General features: G+C 38.3%; 1 protein-coding gene across 2 annotated transcripts in view; it reads left to right on the forward strand.

The window, feature by feature from the left end:
- LOC118187911 (ankyrin repeat and SAM domain-containing protein 1A-like) overlaps positions 1-18,696 on the forward strand; it is a 411,400-nt gene that overhangs the window by 130,431 nt on the left and 262,273 nt on the right. For both annotated transcript variants that reach the window (XM_085807269.1, XM_085807270.1), the window contains exon 4: positions 12,564-12,638. In XM_085807269.1, the coding sequence (XP_085663395.1) occupies positions 12,564-12,638 (75 nt within the window). The remainder of the gene's footprint in view (positions 1-12,563; positions 12,639-18,696) is intronic.

Consider the following 18,696-nt stretch of genomic DNA (forward strand, 5'->3'; position numbering starts at 1 on the left):
TAAATATTGTAAATAGTTATACAAAGCTTTTTCAAATCCATAGCGGTTTCTGCTTTCGTAAATAAGACTGCATTATTTAATTTATTGGATATGAACTCGAGGTCAAACACTCCATCACTCACCAGTCGTCTAATAAAATGATATCATATGTCAATGTGCTTAATCTGACTGTTTACTGTGGGTAATCTAGAAAAATAAATAGTACATTTGTTATTACAAAATAGTTAACAGTCTTTCAAATCAAACTTTGAAACATTGTCTTTTAAGATATTTTTCGTCCACATCAATTCTTTTGTACTTCTGATAAGGCGATATATTCTGCCTCCATGGTGGATAAACTTACTTTTTTGGTTATAAATACCGGTTCAAATTACCGACATTTTATCCAAATGTAATATGAATCCATCCATGGATGCGCGTTCATCCCTATTACTTGTATAATTAGTTTCTGAATAATAATATACATTTAGATATTTAATCCTTCATAAGTTTAACATGCATGATTTGGTACTGTTGAGATAAGTAAGCAATTTCAACAGTGCTTTCCAGTGTCTGTTTCCAGAATGCTTCTAAAATTGTGATAAGCGTATGCAATATCAGGCTTAGTCCTATTAGCAACAAAAACTAAGCATCTCAATAGATATTTTTAAAAGGTAATTTGTTTATTTCATCAGTTTCTTTACTAGTAGACGACAATTTAATTTCGTAAGAATAGTGCCTTTGACTATGACAGGTGAAGTAATCGGTATCTGAAAGTTTTAAAATTTTTCATAAATTTTTTCATGTATGTTTGTTGATGTAAAGTCCCATTATTGTTTGCTAAAAATTTAGTTCCGAATAGCTTTCTAGTTCTGTCTAGTACTTGAAGATAAAAAAAAAAAAAAAAAACTTACTCAACAGTGAGACTATTTTAAGTATGCAGTGTTGCTGTTTACTAAAAATTACAATATGAACTGCATATAATAGAAAAATTACATTACGCCCCTTATAAATATAATTCATAACATAATATTTTCTTACTATTCAGATTTTCTAAAGTATTTTGAAATTCCCCAAAACCATCCATGGCCATGTTGAGACAGACCATAAATTGCCTTGTTTAATAAATACACTTTAGTTTTCTTTTCAATAAAGCCCTGTGACAAAGTCATATATGTGGTTACTCATTTAGTTTTTCATATAAATATGCATTTTCATGTTTAATTGACTGTTAGTCCATCCATATAAACATACTAATATTGTGAAAAATAATGATTGAAATATTAATTAAAGGACTGTAAACGTCATCGAAATCCCCCTCCCTCTTTTCTGCCTAAATTCGTGTGCGACAAGATGCACTTTATATCTGTTTTTGTGTTTTCATGTTATTTTTTTTTAGTGTGTAGACCCGTTTATTTTCTAGTATATATTTTTTTCTGGCATCTGACCTAATTTTAACTTTCTTTTTGTACATTGTGTCAATTTTTCCGTCATAGCCTTATCCCATTCTGTGGCATTTGCAGATTTTCGTGCTTCCTAAAAATTTTGTGGGATAAAAATTTCTACAGAATTTCCCCCCCCCCATGTGTGGAACTGCCACTCTTTTGTACAAAATTAACTTTTCTAGAGTATTCCATTTTGTCATTAAAATCAAATATTTCTTTCTCAAATTTAATATTGTTAGCCTCACCGTATTTTTAATATCATTATGGGATTTTAAAATAGGTATTCGTATCATCTACATAATGAATATATATATATACAGGGTGTTTCATAGATCATGGGACAAACTTGGAGGGGTGGTGGAGCGTACTAAAACATGCATTTTTTTATAGGAATGTAGGGTCTAAAGTGACGGGTTAAGGCAGGAACGCAAAAAACGACACGAGAGGAAAATGTGTTTATGTACGAAATTCAACGCAAAGTGCTTCTTTGTAGCAATACAGTATTCACAATAAATGTTCAAAAGTGCGACCACCAGCAGTAATACATGCTTGGTAACGTCGCAGAAGGGATTAACGAACGTTTTGAAAAACGACAGGCATATCGCGCACCCTTGAAACCGCAATGGATAGTCGTGCAACGAGGTCCTCCAAGTGAGTCAAAGGGAGTCTCGTAAATGATGCTCTTCAGATGGCCCCATAAAAAAATCCAACCGGGATAAATCTGGCGAACGGGGTGGCCATCGAACGGGTCCACCACGGCGAATCCATCGGCCCGGAAGTGTCCCATCCAAGTAATTGCGGACCCGCACGTGGTTATGAGGTGGTGCACCATCATGCTGAAACCACTTGCGATCACGAACCACAGCCGGAACATCCTGCAATAATTCCGGTAGCACCTCTTGCAGAAAAATATGATAACATAAGCCATTTGTACGTGCAGGTAAGAGATATGGACCTACACTGGTGTGCAAAAATTAAGGACGAAGTCGAAGAATTAGCATATCAGCTGAACGAAGAGACAGAGCGGACAGAAAGACCAATCAGGAAATTAAGTAAGGTGATGTACGGTAGCACATGCGCAGATATGCAGGGAGACGTAATGGGGGAGTGTCTGAGTAGTATAAAGCATGTTGTCGGTGTAAGATCAGTATTTCTGGCAAAGAGATTGCACGCCGTATAGCAGTTAAAATTACACCGAGTTGCTGCCTGAGCGAGAAATGGCGAATAATCAATCTGCTAGACGACATCTGGATGCTTTTACCCGAGGTCGAATCATTGGGAAGTTGGAGGAAGGCCGCAGTGTGACAAGTGTGGCTGCAGAGTTCGGAATTGCTCACAGCATCGTTTCACGACATTGGAGACAATTTCAAACTACATGAACAGCTATCCGGGGGTTTAGTAGTGGTCGTCCACGAGGAACCACACCCGCAGATGACCGGTATATTGCCTTACAGGCCAGAAGAAACAGGCGGCAGACAGCGGGAGAAATCACTAGACACACGACACAGGCGACTGGACGACCGATATCGCGTTTTACCGTGACCAGCAGACTGCACGGTGGTGGTTTATTTGCACGACGCCCTGTATGGTGTGTATCTCTAACGCCTGCCCATCGGATAAGGCGTTCTCTGTGGTGCCGGGAACACCGGAATTGGAGAGACAATGAATGGGGACGAGTACTCTTTACAGATGAGAGCAGATTCAGTCTGAGTAGCGATTCTCATCGCATACTCATCTGGAGAGAGCGGGGAAGCCGCAATCATCCATCGAACATCATTGAAAGGGACAGGTATGGAGGTGGCGGTGTTCTCGTTTGGGGAGGCATCATGCTTGGTAGTCGTACAGACCTTCACATCTTCGACGCAGGTTCAGTCAACGGGACCCGTTATTGTAACGAGATTCTTCTTCCATATGTGCGTCTTTTTAGAGGCGCTATGGGTCCGCAGTTTCTTTTCATGGACGACAATGCACCATGTCATCGCACAGTCGCTGCCGAACAGCTCTTAGAGAGTGAGGATATTGAACGTATGGATTGGCCGGCACGATCTCCGGATCTCAATCCCATCGAGCATGTATGGGATTTTCTAGGCAGACGCTTGGCAGCTCGTACCTTACCACCAGTAATGATTCCGGAGCTTCGATTGGCGCTGCAAGACGAATGGGCAGCAATGCCTCAACAACTCATTGACACCCTCATTCTCAGCATGGGCAGACGCTGTGAAACCTGCCTAGCAGTCAGGGGAGATCATATCCCCTATTAAAGATCGGATGTTTCTTGCTGGGCACCCATCACAGGGATGTTTCGGCCTTCAGTCGCATTGCGCTCCATGCTACTTTTTCAATAAAGCTTCTTTTTATCTCTCTGATTTCTCTTTTAGTAAGTGTTGCTTACATTGCTCATGTCCTTACGTAATGGGGATCTTACGGTATTAAATGTGTAGATTAGGAAAGCTTTTGTACAAAGTTATATTGAAAAAACCGTCTCGACCTTAATTTTTGCACACCAGTGTATGAGGTAGTCGTTAACAATACCCGCCCACACATTAACGGAGAAGCGGTTTTGGAATGCGTGTGGATGAGTTGCCCACACGTGCATGTTGTGGCTATTGAAGATGCTGTCCTGTGAAAAAGTTGCCTCGTCCGTGAATAGCACATCCGATGGGAAATCCGCTTGCGCCGCACGCTGCTGCAAAACCCAATGACAGAAATGAACTCGAAGAGGGTAATCTGTCTCTTGCAAGGCTTGGACTCTCTGCAAATGGTATGTGTGCAAACCATTTTCATGAATTTTCTCCAAACGGAGGAATGACTCAGCTGCAGACAACGTGCAATAGCTCTTGTACTTGTCTGAGGTGATTCATGCATAATGTTAGTCTTAGGATATAGCCTGTTCTGAGCATGTACAAAATATCCAAGAGTTTCTGCTCACCATTCGTTTCCCATTTTACTGTCATTGAGCATAACTTTAATTGCTGTCAGTGCTGTTTTTTGTAAAATGTTCATATTTCCCATTGTCTTCTGGTGTGTAAGTATTTGTATGTTCAACACTAATTCCATTTTCAGCTAAGTACCTTTTAAATTGCCTGCTATAAAATTTACCACTGTTATTCGTGTGTATACTAATTAATTTTTCATTTATCAAATTTTCCATTTGCCTCTTATAGTTTTTAACCACTTGCGCTACGACTAAATTTCGCGGTTGCGGTGCCGTGCGCTACAATATAACAAGCGGAAAAGTATCTCATTTACGCCGCTCCGCGTCTGCGAGTGCTATAAACAGCTGCAACTCGAGAAAGGGATGAAGGCCCCTTTGGGCCTTGCTGGCAATGAAGCTGCAGATGCCCTAGCCAACGAGGCAGCCACCAACCATGAGGCCATAGAAGTGAACCTACCAGTTCCACCCTCTTACCTCAAGTCACAGCTCACACGATCAGCCATTACAGCCAGGCAACGCGACTGGGACAGCTGCGACACGGGGCGTCGCACTCACATTTTTCTACCAAATGTCTCAACTAGCCGACCTGCTCCATACCGCCGCTTACCAGATTTATAACAGGGCATGGGCCCTTTCCCACGTACTACCACAGACATGGCATATCCACCACAGACATCTGCATATGCGGACAAGAAGGCAACTCTAACCACTACCTGTTCGCATGCCCTCTTACCTCGGCCAAGCGCTTTCCAGAACCTACCACCAATCTCGATGCCTTTCTCCGTTTCACGCTTAAAAACCGTGCAGTGGTGAATAAAATTTGCCAATGGTTAACTATCTAGTCACACGGGATCAAGGCGTCTGTCACCCGACCTTAAGCAGCTGCCATGATCAACGTCCATCGCCGTTCTCCACAGAAGTCCTCAACCGCAGTATACTGAGTGCCTGTGCTAACTGTGCTACGCTTATTGTGCTAACTGAGCTACGCTAACTGTGCTACGCTAATTGTGCTATACACTGTACAACAAACGTGTATAACTGACCTAGCGCATCATATGTTAAAGTTTCTTAAGCATGATATATGTCATGCATGTTTATATATCTTTATGCATATATGCATGTTTATATGTCATGATATATGTCATGCATGTTTATACATATTGCATTATGTATAGTAATTTAAATGTCGATGTATAGTGTTTTGTATCTTAAGCGCATGCGTTTTGTGCATCTGTGTATTTTGTTTCAGTATTGTGTTATATGTATTTATTACAGCATATTTATTTTATGTGTATGTCCAATGTGTATCGCATCGTATGCATCTGTCACTGTATAAGTATTTGCCTTAATGGCCGCACTGAATGTACATTACTATTGCTTCTGTACTGCGCGCGTAATATGCTCATGTCTCCGAATTATAACTTATGTGTCACGCATATCGTCTCCTGCATATCTGCGTTTTGCGTCTTGTACCTTTTGTATCTTTTGTGCATAAGAGTACTGCACTATATGTGTTTATTATTGTAAATTGCCAGATTGCAATAATTGCCAGACTGCAATCTATCGCCAGATTGAAATGTGCGCCTGTGTATGAAATAACCAAACTTTGGAAATTGCCATTTGATTTGTAATTATGCTATTGCAACACCACTGTGCGCGGAAAATGCTTATGTTTGATTTTAATATGTAATGTGTATACTGCAATGTTTAATAATGTAATGTTTAATTATGTGTAATTATGTTTACTTGGGTGTTTTAATTATGTTGATGTAATGTTTAATTATGTGTATAATGAAATTTGCATAATGTATTTTAATGCGCGATGTATGTAACATGTTTATATCTCTGTTACTTATGTGCAATGGGTATAGTATATTATGTGTCGGTATATAGTGTTTTGTATCTTAAGCACATGCGTTTTGCGTACCAGTGTATTGCGATTTGTATCAATTGTGCATGAGTCTTGCTTTACATGTGCCTATCACATCATATTGTATTTTATGTGTATGTCTAATACGTATCGCATCATATGTATACCCTGTACAAGTATTTGCTTCTATGGCGGCATTGCTCGTACACTACTATTGCTGCTGTACTGCGCGCGTAAAATGCTAATGTCTTTAAATTATTACGTATGCTTCATGCATATCGTTTCCTGCGTTTTGTACCTTTTGTATCTTTTGTGCTTATGAGTATTGCTTTACATTTGCTTATTATTGCACTTTATATCATTGTATATTGTATTATTTCTATTGCACATCGTATTACCTCTATGGCCGCATTGATTGTACACTATTATTGCTACTGCACTGTGCGCGTAATATGCTAATATCTCCGATTATTACATATGTGTCCTGCGTAATGTGTTCTGTGTATTTGTGTACTGCGTTATGTAAATTATATACATATGAGTTCTGCACTATATGTGATTATTACTGTATTACTGTATATTGTATTACCTCTGCTGCATATTGCATTGCATCCTGTGTCCTACGTAGTGCATCCCATGTATCTGTGTAATGCGTTTGGTATCAATTGTGCATAAGAGTACTGCATAATATGTGTTTATTATTGCACTTTGTATTATTGTATATTGTACTACCTCTATTGCATATTGTATTACCTCTACAGCCGCATTGATTGTACACTACTATCGCTACTGCACTGCGCGCGTTGACATGCTAATATCTCAGATTATCACTCATGTGTCCTGCGTAATGCGTACTGTGTACATGCGTTACATATCTTCTGAGCATGTGAGTATTGCATTATATGCGTTTATTATTGCATATTGTATTGTGTATTGTATTAAGCGTTTAGGTGTTTTTGTGTACCTTCTCAAGTGTCTTTAAGTGTTTATGTGTCTTTACGTGTCTGAAGCGTCTTAGGTGTTTAAATGTTATAGGTGTTTTTTGTGTTCATGTGTTCTTTTTAATGTGTACATTTCATGTGTGTTTATGCTTTGTTTAATGTACAAACAAGACTGCCTCACCCACAAATCAAATTTCAATGTAGCACAATGTCGCCCTTGTATGGCCATGTTTGATCTGAATGGAATATCAATAAGCTCCCGGTGCGGCATTGTGCAGCTCCAGGGAGTTGTTGCATCTGGATAGTGGAAGGCGTGGGACATATATATGCCTGCTTACCCCTGTTAAACCAGGCGTCTCCGTCCTCCGTCACCTGTCACCTGTAACTCGAGAAATAAACAATCTCGTTGTTAGGCGACGTGTGCAACACGTTATTTTAATTTTTGCGATAAATGCCTATCGACGTAATGTTCACGTCGCTCGCAGTTTGAGACAAAAGCATCTCGACGTGCGTGGCACGTCTTTTTAGCGCAAGTGGTTAAAGTTAGTGGATGATTCATTTTTATTTTTCATACAATATGCCGTTATAATACTATAGTCATCTATGATAGCGAGAAAATATTTACTTCCACCTTCAGACAGAACTGAAAGCAGACCACAAATGTCTAAATAGACCACCTGCAATGGTTTACTAGATTTTTTTGAACAGATTTAAAAGGTATTCTACTAGGTTTGGCAATAATGCAAGGTTCACACTTCTTTGTTTTTTTTAGTCCAAAGGGATTTGAATCCCGAAGGACTATTAGTTTCGTTTTGGCATTTTGCGTCGGACTCATGTCGGTTCACTTTTCAAACTGTTGCCACAAAATGTTAGAGTCCTGCATTATATTTGAAGAAATTAAATAATGAAAAATCTGCATAAATGTATGTATATTTCTCGTATTGTGATAAAACAACGGTACATAGAGTCATCGAATTTTGAATAACGTAATCCTCCAACGAATATGAGCATGTGGAAGACCAAATTTGAAATTTGAAATTTGTTTTATGATCGATTTCCTATTTTTTAAAACTTTGACGAATTTTTGATTAACAAACTCAAGGATTTCAAAGCGAGCAATGGCAACGTTGTGCCGAAAAAACATTTTTATCTCCAGCGCGTGAGTCTCTGTATCGGAAATTCTAAAGATATGCTCGTTTTAAAACTATTTTGCGATATTGCTGTTGCACTGGATCTTATGGTTTAAGTGCGAGGAACATGATATTTAATAAAGAAAGGTAACACACAAAATGTTAAAAAACGCCTCTTTGAACGTAATTTAAAATCTGAAACATTTCAGATTTTTTTTTTTTTTTTTTTTTTTTTTTTTTTTTTTTTTTTCGATTTCAGGCAACCCTTTAAATGCTTTGATTTTTACTATTGTTCCGAATGTAATCAAAATTTTTAGATGGCAAAATCTTCGATGCCTTAACTTCGCATCATCTTTAATTTCCCAGTTTCTTATTGTAAACAGCTTCCTTTTTATCTATTACATACTTAAGTGATTTCTAATGATAAAGTCCCTACTATTTCACGTAGCGTAATCTATCCAATTATTAAAATTATTTACACGTTTTACCATTTGAAAGTACAAAATGGGCACTTACTTGCCTCTTCTATCATTTCTCCCGATAGTAAATTTCTTCATACATTTGGATTAGACAACATATTTTCTGATTTTTTTCCCCCCCAATTTATTCAACTACCTACTTTTGATGCAAACTTGATAGTATGTTTTTCTAATTTTTTACTTTTGAAATTTCCTTCAGCTAGGGACATGCATATATCATTCATTTCTTCAAAATTTATTCTTAAATTTCTCTTATTTTAGAAATGTGTTGTAGCTGTTATATCTATGACCCAATTAAATTTATCTCTGTTACCACCTTTATTTGTAGTTAGCACATAATTTTCTACTAACATTAATTCTTTATCTTAACTATCCCTTTTGATTATCAGGTTCAAATTTCTGGTTTTTATATAAATGTTCTTTATACTGCGCAGTTAATTGTCCAGGTTTATGACATCTGTGACAAGGTTCTATATTTGTGTTTCCTTTATTTTTCTTAAATTTTGTTTTACTTTCAGTGTGATTTTCTCCTGCACTTTTGCTAATGGTATTAAATATTCTTAGCATGCTGTCTTCTTAAATTGGCATGTACCCGCTGAAGTCGACTTTTTCCCTTATCAGCAGATCAGCGATTTTTTCCGATGTAAAATCCGTGTCCTTCCACCTATAAATTGGCTATATTGTCGTGGAGTATTCCTGAGACAAACATCGGATTGTCTGAAATCTTTAAAAAAGATTTGCTAAGTTGCGTCCAGATTCAGCCATCTTGTTTGCAGTCATTTTTATCTTCACAATTAATAACCCCATTTCTTCATCCGTGCGTACCTAATGCTGCCCAGTTACTGGACTTCTCTTGCTCTTGTTTTTGGTTCAAGCTGCCTCTGTAGAACCTCCCCTGCTACTTTATTACTTGAACATTCTTGTATCAATGGCCTAAACTCCGATTTAATTCCTTAGCATTATGTAGTTAAAGGTGTATTTCTCTCAACATGAAATGCTACTTTTCACACTTAGTTGACTTTTATCAAATAATTCTTCCTTACCTTCTACGAAGCTCCAGCAATTTCTATCCAGTAACAGCATCTTTTTGTCAACTTTCCATCTATCCCAGTTGTCATGATTTAACAGTTCAAACCCTTCTATTAGCAATGACATCTTCAGCTGTATATAAGCACGACACTTTGAAACAGCATCTAAAGCATGTCAAACTTCTGTTTTCTCATTTGTTATAGAAGGCAGTCTCCTTCACTTACACTCCTTTAACGCTGAGTGTCTAAGCCTATACTCTATCAGTGGGGGAGGGAAGAAATGCATTCAAAAGCATTCTTTTCTTTATGTAGAAATAAGAGCACAGAAACATGACTAAAACAAAAACTAATATTTATTTTACTCTTAAAGCAGACACGGAGCAGCCTTTCAGATAAAAAGTAAAGTGAAAACAAAAGTATATGGGGAGTTCACCGACTTCATACTGCCGATTGGTCTTTGAAAAATAGAAATGATGTGGAAGCAATTAGGTTGCCCACCCATTTTCTGCACATTGAGCTGTAATTACCATTCAGGAAGCCACACGAGGGCAGACGCATGGCTAGAGGGGTGGAAGACTTCTCATATCTTATAAAATTAAATTATCAGCTCTTCTAATCTAAGCTTTTAAACAGAAACACAGCACATTTGTACATAATCATCCTGTCCAGAAGAGAAAGTCCCTTTTTTATATTCTTACATATAGGTACATACACCCAGTGAATTACAAGGTAACCAAACATTTTCTTGCCGTCTCTGATATGACATTGGAAGAGTGAATCCCAACTTAAAAATATTCGCCAAACCTGGCTATGAAGTGGTTAGTATGAGAGTCCGGACATTGTTCAAGAGTATAAAAGCGCGTTGCATCGGTACTTCAAACATAACTCACACAGCGACTAATTGAAATGGACGCGTCAAAGGCGCTCGTTCGGAGTTGTTTGCTGTATGATTTTAAAGTGGGCCTGTCAGCAGCAGAATCAAGTAGCCGAATTTGCTAGGCCTTTGGGGATGATGCCGTTAACGAACGAACCGCTAGGCAATGATTCCACATGTTCAGGTCAGGGGATATATATCTCATAGTAATGCACCACGCAACGGTCGGCCACAAGCGCTGGACGACAAGGCCCTGAAAGCAGCCATTAAGAGTGACAGTAGCCAAACATATGGTAAGCTTGCTACACACTTTCAGGTATCTGATGAAACGATCAGACTCCATTTGCGCCGCATAGGAAAGGCATACAAGCTGAGCAAATGGGTACCCTACTCACTGTCGAATGCAAACAAGCAACAGCGTGTCGCAGCCTGTTTGCCATTGCTTACTCGGCACCGCAATACATCCATTTTTGATCGAGTACTCACCAGCGATGAAAAGTGGGTCCAGTATGACACACCAGGCATTCCAGACATTGGTTTTCACCACGGGACCCTGTGCCTCATACTGCGATACCTTCTCTCCACCCACACAAGATCATGCTCTGTATCTGGTGGACTAGTCGCCAACTGGTGCACCATGAGCTCCGTGCCTGTGGGCCAAACCATCACGGCAGGCCTGTACTCGCAGCAGTTGTAACGTGGGCATCGGGCACTGGTGTATAAAGAGCCAGAATTTGTCAATTGTAAGGGTGTACTCCTCCTCCATGACAATGCGAGCCCGCATGTGGGTCCAGAGGCCAGGGATACCACCCACTGACTGGGCTGGGATACACTACCCCATCCACCTTACTCCCCAGACCTCGTGCCTACATACTACCAGCTTCTCCATTCCCTCGACAACCATCTTCGTGGGAAATCCTTCAACAACCGGCCAGACCTCGAAAAGGTCTTCACAGACTTTGCGTCCAAGACTACTGAGTTTTACAGCGATGGCATCGCACAGCTAGCCACTCGTTGGCAAAAGGCGCTGAATGCCGATGGTTATTACTTTGAGGATAAGAGGTGATGTTTATTTGTTTTATGACTTTTTCTTTCTGACTGTCCAAAACGGCAAGAACGTTTTTGGTTACATTGTAGAAACCTTTAGGATTTTGATTTCAATGCATGCTAGTTATGAAGTATGCAAATTTTTTTTTATAACGTGGTTTACACGTGGTTAGAATGCTAGTATACGTAAGGTGTAAGAGCGAATGAATGAAGTAACCATGAATGAAGTAAAATGAGAAAAATGACAGATCTTTCACAATTTGAAAAGTTCTTATTGTTGGTGCCCGTTTAGCAGAGGCCTCGATTTCGAAGACAGCAAATCTCACTGTGTTTTCAAAAGCAACCATATCAAAGGCCAGAAGCTACAGTCTTTTTACAGAAGACGTAACTGCGGTAGAGTGATCGGCGGTGTCTCCGACGAATTGTACGGCAGAACAGAGACTCTACCGGGCTTCAACTGTCACAATGAATAGGTGCATAATTTCAATGAATTCCAATTTTTTAACACAGGTCACTTCATCAACACACACACACTGATTCCATTGTGTGGAATTGATGTCCATATTTTTCATAGGTCATCTCTCGCATCTTATCTGTTGGCTCATTCTTAATGGGGTCATTAGTTGTGGTTTAAGGCAACACCCATTAATATTATAACCACTGTGTATGTGAATGTTTTTAATAATATTAAGAATTTTACAACTTTTTTTTTATTTAACACAGATATATCAGTGATTCATTTATTATTGTCCACTGTATTTGTTTGTCTGCTGCAGAAATTCTTAAGTTAAATATTTTAAAATTAATGCTGTTATTTATTGTGACATATTTTCAGAATTTTGATCATGAAAGTGCTCTTCATTCTGCTGCACAGTATGGTCACACTGAAATTGTTAAACTTCTCCTTGAGGTAAATATAGATATTTACTCCGTTATTTTATTTATTTTTACTAATTTATATATGTGTGTATGTATATATGCATATTTGTGTATATCATTGTATTATCTGGCTGTGCCAAAACAAGTATATTTAGAGCAAAGTGTCAGAAAAATACAATCTGAGCAGATGTCCTTGGTTTGGCACTCAACAAAGCAATTAATTCATCAGCTAAGTGTACACTTTCATCTAAAATCTCTACGTTTATACTTCGATTTAAAATGTAATTTGAGATGACATAAGATGCTGGAACGACATTTCCTGAGTTTTCTTTATTCTTTAAGTTAAAACTGACTTTTTACCATTATCTGATGCCCTGTTTCATGAATGTGCTAAGGAGGAAATTAAAATGTAAAATATCGCTCTCACGTGGATTCCTACAGTTAGTTCTTTTGCTCAAATAAATCAATCTGAAAAACACTTGTTTATGCTTGTGGTTGTGATTTCCATAGTTAAGGCGATAATAAGTATATGACCTTTCATATTATTTTTGACAATTAGCGTGATACACATTTTAAAACTGTTTCAAATTATTTGCTATATTGTTAATTTAAAAAATAAATTAATGGATATTAAACAATCACATTATAATGTGATATTTTAGGCTGTATTTGAGGAACAAATCTGTAGCCTTGTTACATCACAAGCCAAACATAACAGCCAAGGAGCCACAATTTGGTTCTGCAGAGTCCATAAATTAAATGAAAGAAATTTATTGGAAAACTGATGTTCTGGGGAAGGGAGATAAAATTTTGGAGCTGGGCAGTTAGATAAAATAGAACAAGTTAAATAATAGTCCCACTTTTTGTAGTGAAGATTTAACCAGTAAATATGATAAAACAACAGTAACAGCTGCTGAAATTTATGAACCAATATATATATAGAAATAGTTTGCTTATTTTCATACTGTTATTTCAACTAATAATTAAAAATATAAATTGAAATATTTCAAGGAATGTCAGAAAGTGACAGAGTGAAAGCAGTCAGCAAAATAGTGCTGAATTTTTATCTTCTTATCTTATCACTATATCTTATCTCGTTCATTTGCTCTTTGGCAGCTGAGGACGATGGCTCAGTAAAACCATCGAAACTAGTCCTGTGAAAATTTGCAAATATAGCGCTGATTTTTGTTGTCTGACTTCTAAATTAATAGTGCAGAATTACTTAAGGAAGAAATATCACTTTTCAATTTATAGAAGAGTGCAATAAAATGGAACATAACAGGATGAGATATGCAGTAATAGTCAGTTCGTCTGTTATAATCAAAGATATTACCTGGATTATCTTTAAAACTATCTTCCAAAGATATGCCTTCTAAATTTCCAAAAAGTAGCTGTCTGTAAATGCAGTGACTAATATGCTAATGAGCTTATTATTTGCTTAAGTATTTGGGGCAACTATGAGTTTAGAGCAGATTTTCTGCCAGCTTTTCATGTGAAAAAAAAGCATGTCTTTTTATTCAAGTTGGAAAAAAAATTGCAGATCACAAACATCTCAACCAGTCAGCTGCCCAGTTTAGTTTATCATCATTATTGAAAACATGGCAAGCTAACAATAAAAATCAATTTTCCATTGCATGGTCAGCATTGTAATGAAATGCAGTGAATACCATGTGACAAAAGAGAAACTGAATCAAAATGTTGCTTGTTCGAAAGTCTTTTGATGTGTGATAAGGGCTGCTTAATAACTCCTTGTATTCAGTTCATGAGTCAGTAGCAGTTCTGCAGATTTCTAGAAAATTTCAGGTCTCCATTTTACATTGTCACTTCAACCAAATCATAAAGTTTTTAATAACTTTAAAATGTAGCCAGTGTAACATAATGTTTTCAAATTTCCATCACTTAATTTAAACTGTTTAATGTTGAAGGTGTTAAAAATCCAGACTAATAATGCTTGTATATTCTGATTTGTACATGTCATTTCTTTTTAACTCCTGCCCATATTATATTAATAACATGGTTAACTTTAAGAAGGAATTTGAACAACTTTTGGCAGCTATAAAAAGCGAAATACTTCTTATATCTTTGTAGGGTTTTCTTTAATTAATTAACATTTCATTCAAATTTTTGTTATTGTTCAAAACTCCTAAACTTCCTCTCGCATTTTCCTGCCAGAATGTAAATTTGAAGTGAAGTGAAGTGAGTATTTAAATGAGTGAATCTCTGAGTTTATTCAGAGTGTGTTTTCGTCCTTTCATTGTTTATTTCACTGTTACGCTAGTACGCCCCTTGGCCATTTCGAATAATTGTAATGCCTGTTAGATTTTGTTGAGTCAACATAAGTTAGCCGTAACTTAACGTACTAATCCAGCACTATTCTATTTAGATCTACACCCTTAGACCCCCCCAAAAAAAACCCCTACGCACCGAGAAGATATAAAGCAAATTGATATGCATACAGATTTCGACGGAAAATGCAAAATTTCACATTTTGGCTGCCAATGAATGAACGGTTGTCGCTACAGCGCATCTGATCTGCGCAACTGGCAGGATATTTCAGAGGAGAAATTACGATTTCAGGTCATTAATTCTTCACGAATTTCATTTCGTGTACCCTGGTCGACAGTAACAATGCCTCGCATACAGGTGCGCGAACGATGTGCGCAGATGTCAGAATTTGAATGAGGTCGTGTAGTTGGACTCAAAGAAGCTAGTTGATCTTATCGGCGAATAGCTCGACATTTGAGCAGGAACGATGGCACTATTAGACGAAGTTGGCAGGAATGGGTGAACCATGGCCGCACACAACGTCAAGAAGGAAGCGGTAGGCCTAGAGAAACGACAGAACGTGAAGACCGAGCAATCGTCGGAGCGGCACTCACAGTCCCAGATGCATCATTATCATCGATTGTACGTGCAACTACTGCTTCAGTGACCGCAAGGACCATTCATAGACGGCTCACAGAAAGGGGGCTCAGATCACAGCGCCCCTTGCACCGACTACCATTGACCTCTGTACAACGTCAAGCCCGTTTGCAGTGGTGTCGGGCTCATTCGCACTGGAATGTCACTGACTGGAGTACATTAGTCTTCAGTGATGAGCCCCGATGACCAGCGAAGGCGAGTCTGGAGACGCCCCAGACAGCGGTGTGATACCAACCTGACTGTCTTCCGGCAGACAGGCCGACAACCAGGAGTGATGGTCTGGGGTGCCATTTCATTTCATAGTAGGACTCCTTTGGTTGTCATCCGTCGGAACCCTACAGCACAGCGGTACGTCGGCGAAGTTCTAAGTGTTGCCCTTGATGTCACGCCATTCTGGGCTTCCATTTCAGCAAGATAATGCCCGCCGTCACACTGCACATGTTTCTACTGCTTGCCTTAGTGCTTGCCGAACATAACCTTAGCCAGCAAGGTCGCCGGATCTCTCTCCTATTGAGCACGTTTGGAGCACTATGGGCAGGGCCCTCCAACCAGCTCGGAATGTTGACGATCTAACGCGCCAGTTGGACAGAATTTGGCACGATATCCCTCAGAAGGACATCCGCAACCTCTATCAATCGATACCAAACCGAATAACTGCTTGCATAAGGGCTAGAGGTGGACAAACGCGTTACTAACTTTTTCACTTTGTTAAGCTCTATCACTTCAATATATCATCCAATTTTTCTCAAACTGTAATCATTTGTTTTTCTGTACATGTACATCATTTCTACCGATTTTCGTCCCATTCGGGTATTTCCTTCTTGGTGAGTCTTCTTCTTTTTTTTTTTTTTTTTTTTTTTTTGTCTAAGAGTATTGGGTGTTAACAACACAATTTGCATAAACAAGTTAAAGCATTTAATTCTGGCCGGAGTAGAAAATAAGAAGTGATAGTACAGTTTTAAAATAAAATAAACGTTAGTAAGCTTAGGATCCTTACATATTTTCCGCCAGAGTTAATTAGTTTGAAACTGAGGTCTAAACGACCTTGTTGAAAACTTTTAGCTCTAGATTCTAAATCTAACGCGAGACCAATCATTTACAAACACTCCTCACTAAAAACTATAATCTAGAAATTAAAATGTCGTTTTTACATGATCAATTCCTTGGACAATTACTTTTCATCTGTACTGCATCCAGTGGCGTAGCAAGAATAACTGGCGCCCTGGGCAAAATACTTTTTCGGCGCCCCCCACCCAAAAAAAACTTTCAGTATATAATGTATAGAATATATTCGTAATAAGAAACTAATGCAAATAATAAGAAAATGCTGAATCTGCCATAAAATACTCAAAAATATATTAAGAATAGTCACTACCTAACTACACTAGCCTTGGATTCGGAAATGCATCTGTGTCGGCGAAAAAAATCAAACATACGGTAATCTAGAATTAGTTAAAAAAGTGTTATTTATTTTACATATTTACATAAGCGTTTTTAAAAAGTACAATTTTTAAACAACTAAAAGTTTATTATACATTATAGATAAATAGATATGTGGCAACTTGCCTACTACAACTCAACTCTGCCAGTCTCGTAACCCATAGCAACCAAAAACAATAATATTTATTCTATTCAGTTGTTATAATTATTTAACGATCTGTCTCAAAAAATTGTACTACCATAATTGGTGACTCGTATTTATTACGAATAGCAACCTTCAATGTTGCACGAATATGGAGTTTATATGTCAAAATTCTGAGCACCAGTAAGTTATTCAGTGTGATGAGATGCAAGTAAGACATTTCACCTGTGATTTCAAGCGTTGTGCCGCATTTCGGTGAGTCAACATATTTCTGTCATAATTTCAGCGGATATATGTATCGTCTGCTACATTTGAGCTGCCAATTTCTCTGATTTCAAGTACCAAGAAACTGTCACTATATACATATTGATTATTTTTCTATACATATTATTACTGTGCGTATTTGATTAGTCTAAATTGGTTGACAACGATGCTGCTTCACAATTGGCGCGAGTGGCAGTTAAGCCACCACCTTTTTGTCGCCGAGACCTATCGTTATGGTTCATTCAATTGGATGCGCAGTTTAAATTGAGTCACATTACTGCCAACGAAACTTAATTTTATACAGAGATCGCCGCGTTAGAATCAGAGGTACTGCAATCAGCTCGTGAAATAATTTTGAATCCACCGGCGACGGACAAATACAAATCTTTTATAAAAAATTAATTTCTGTTTATGAAGAATCCGAGACAGTTAAAAATCAAGCAGCAGTTGCACGATTTACAGTTGGGTGATATAAGGCCTTCTCAATTGCTGTCTAAAATGTCAGACTTAGCCGTCGGTAACCTAACGGATAACATTCTTAAAACATTATGGATGAATAGACTCCCATCTAACATGCAAACCATTTTAGCGGCCAGTAGCGAGCCACTTAAATATCTTCTCGAAATCGCTGATAAAATTCACGAGCTGGCCATTTCTGCGCAAATACACGCAGTGCAGGCTCCTGGTCCAGGTATTGTGGCGTTACAGGCTCAAATTGATGATTTGTCCAAACAGGTTGCTCAGTTAGTAGCCATCCAAGCTGAACCTTTTCAGCGCAACCGCTCCAAATCACGTGGTCGAAATACACGTCGTAGCCCACTGACGAAACGTTATGAAAGCCCTCTTCCGGATATTTGTTTTTTACCACCACAGAATTGGAAACAAGACAAACAAATACCACTCACCGTGTGTCTTTATAACGACCAGGGAAACGAGAAGGGCCGTTGCTTGAAGTGATGAATGACAGCGGCCGGAATTTTGCACGCCTTTTCGTCATCGAAAAGAATTCGGGCTTAAGGTTTCTTGTAGACACCGGAGCTGTTGTTTCTGTCCTTCCACCACATTTTCACGAACAAAAGCGCTTACCAAGTTACAACTTTATGTAGCAAATGGAACTCCTATTCAAACTTTTGGTGAACGCCTAATATCTGTTGATTTAGGATTGCGCCGCAACTTCCAATGGCCATTCATTATTGCTACTGTCCTTTTATTGGCGTTGACATTTTACAAAAATTTTTTTGCTTGTCGATCTTAAGAATCGCCGTTTGATAGATTCCACAACCAACTTAACTTATCCAGGAGTAATTCTCAATAGTCAAGA

Source organism: Stegodyphus dumicola, chromosome X1, assembly GCF_044657685.1.
Source record: "Stegodyphus dumicola isolate Sdum_Otavi_A_Nest chromosome X1, ASM4465768v1".
In the NCBI taxonomy this organism is placed as follows: domain Eukaryota; kingdom Metazoa; phylum Arthropoda; class Arachnida; order Araneae; family Eresidae; genus Stegodyphus; species Stegodyphus dumicola.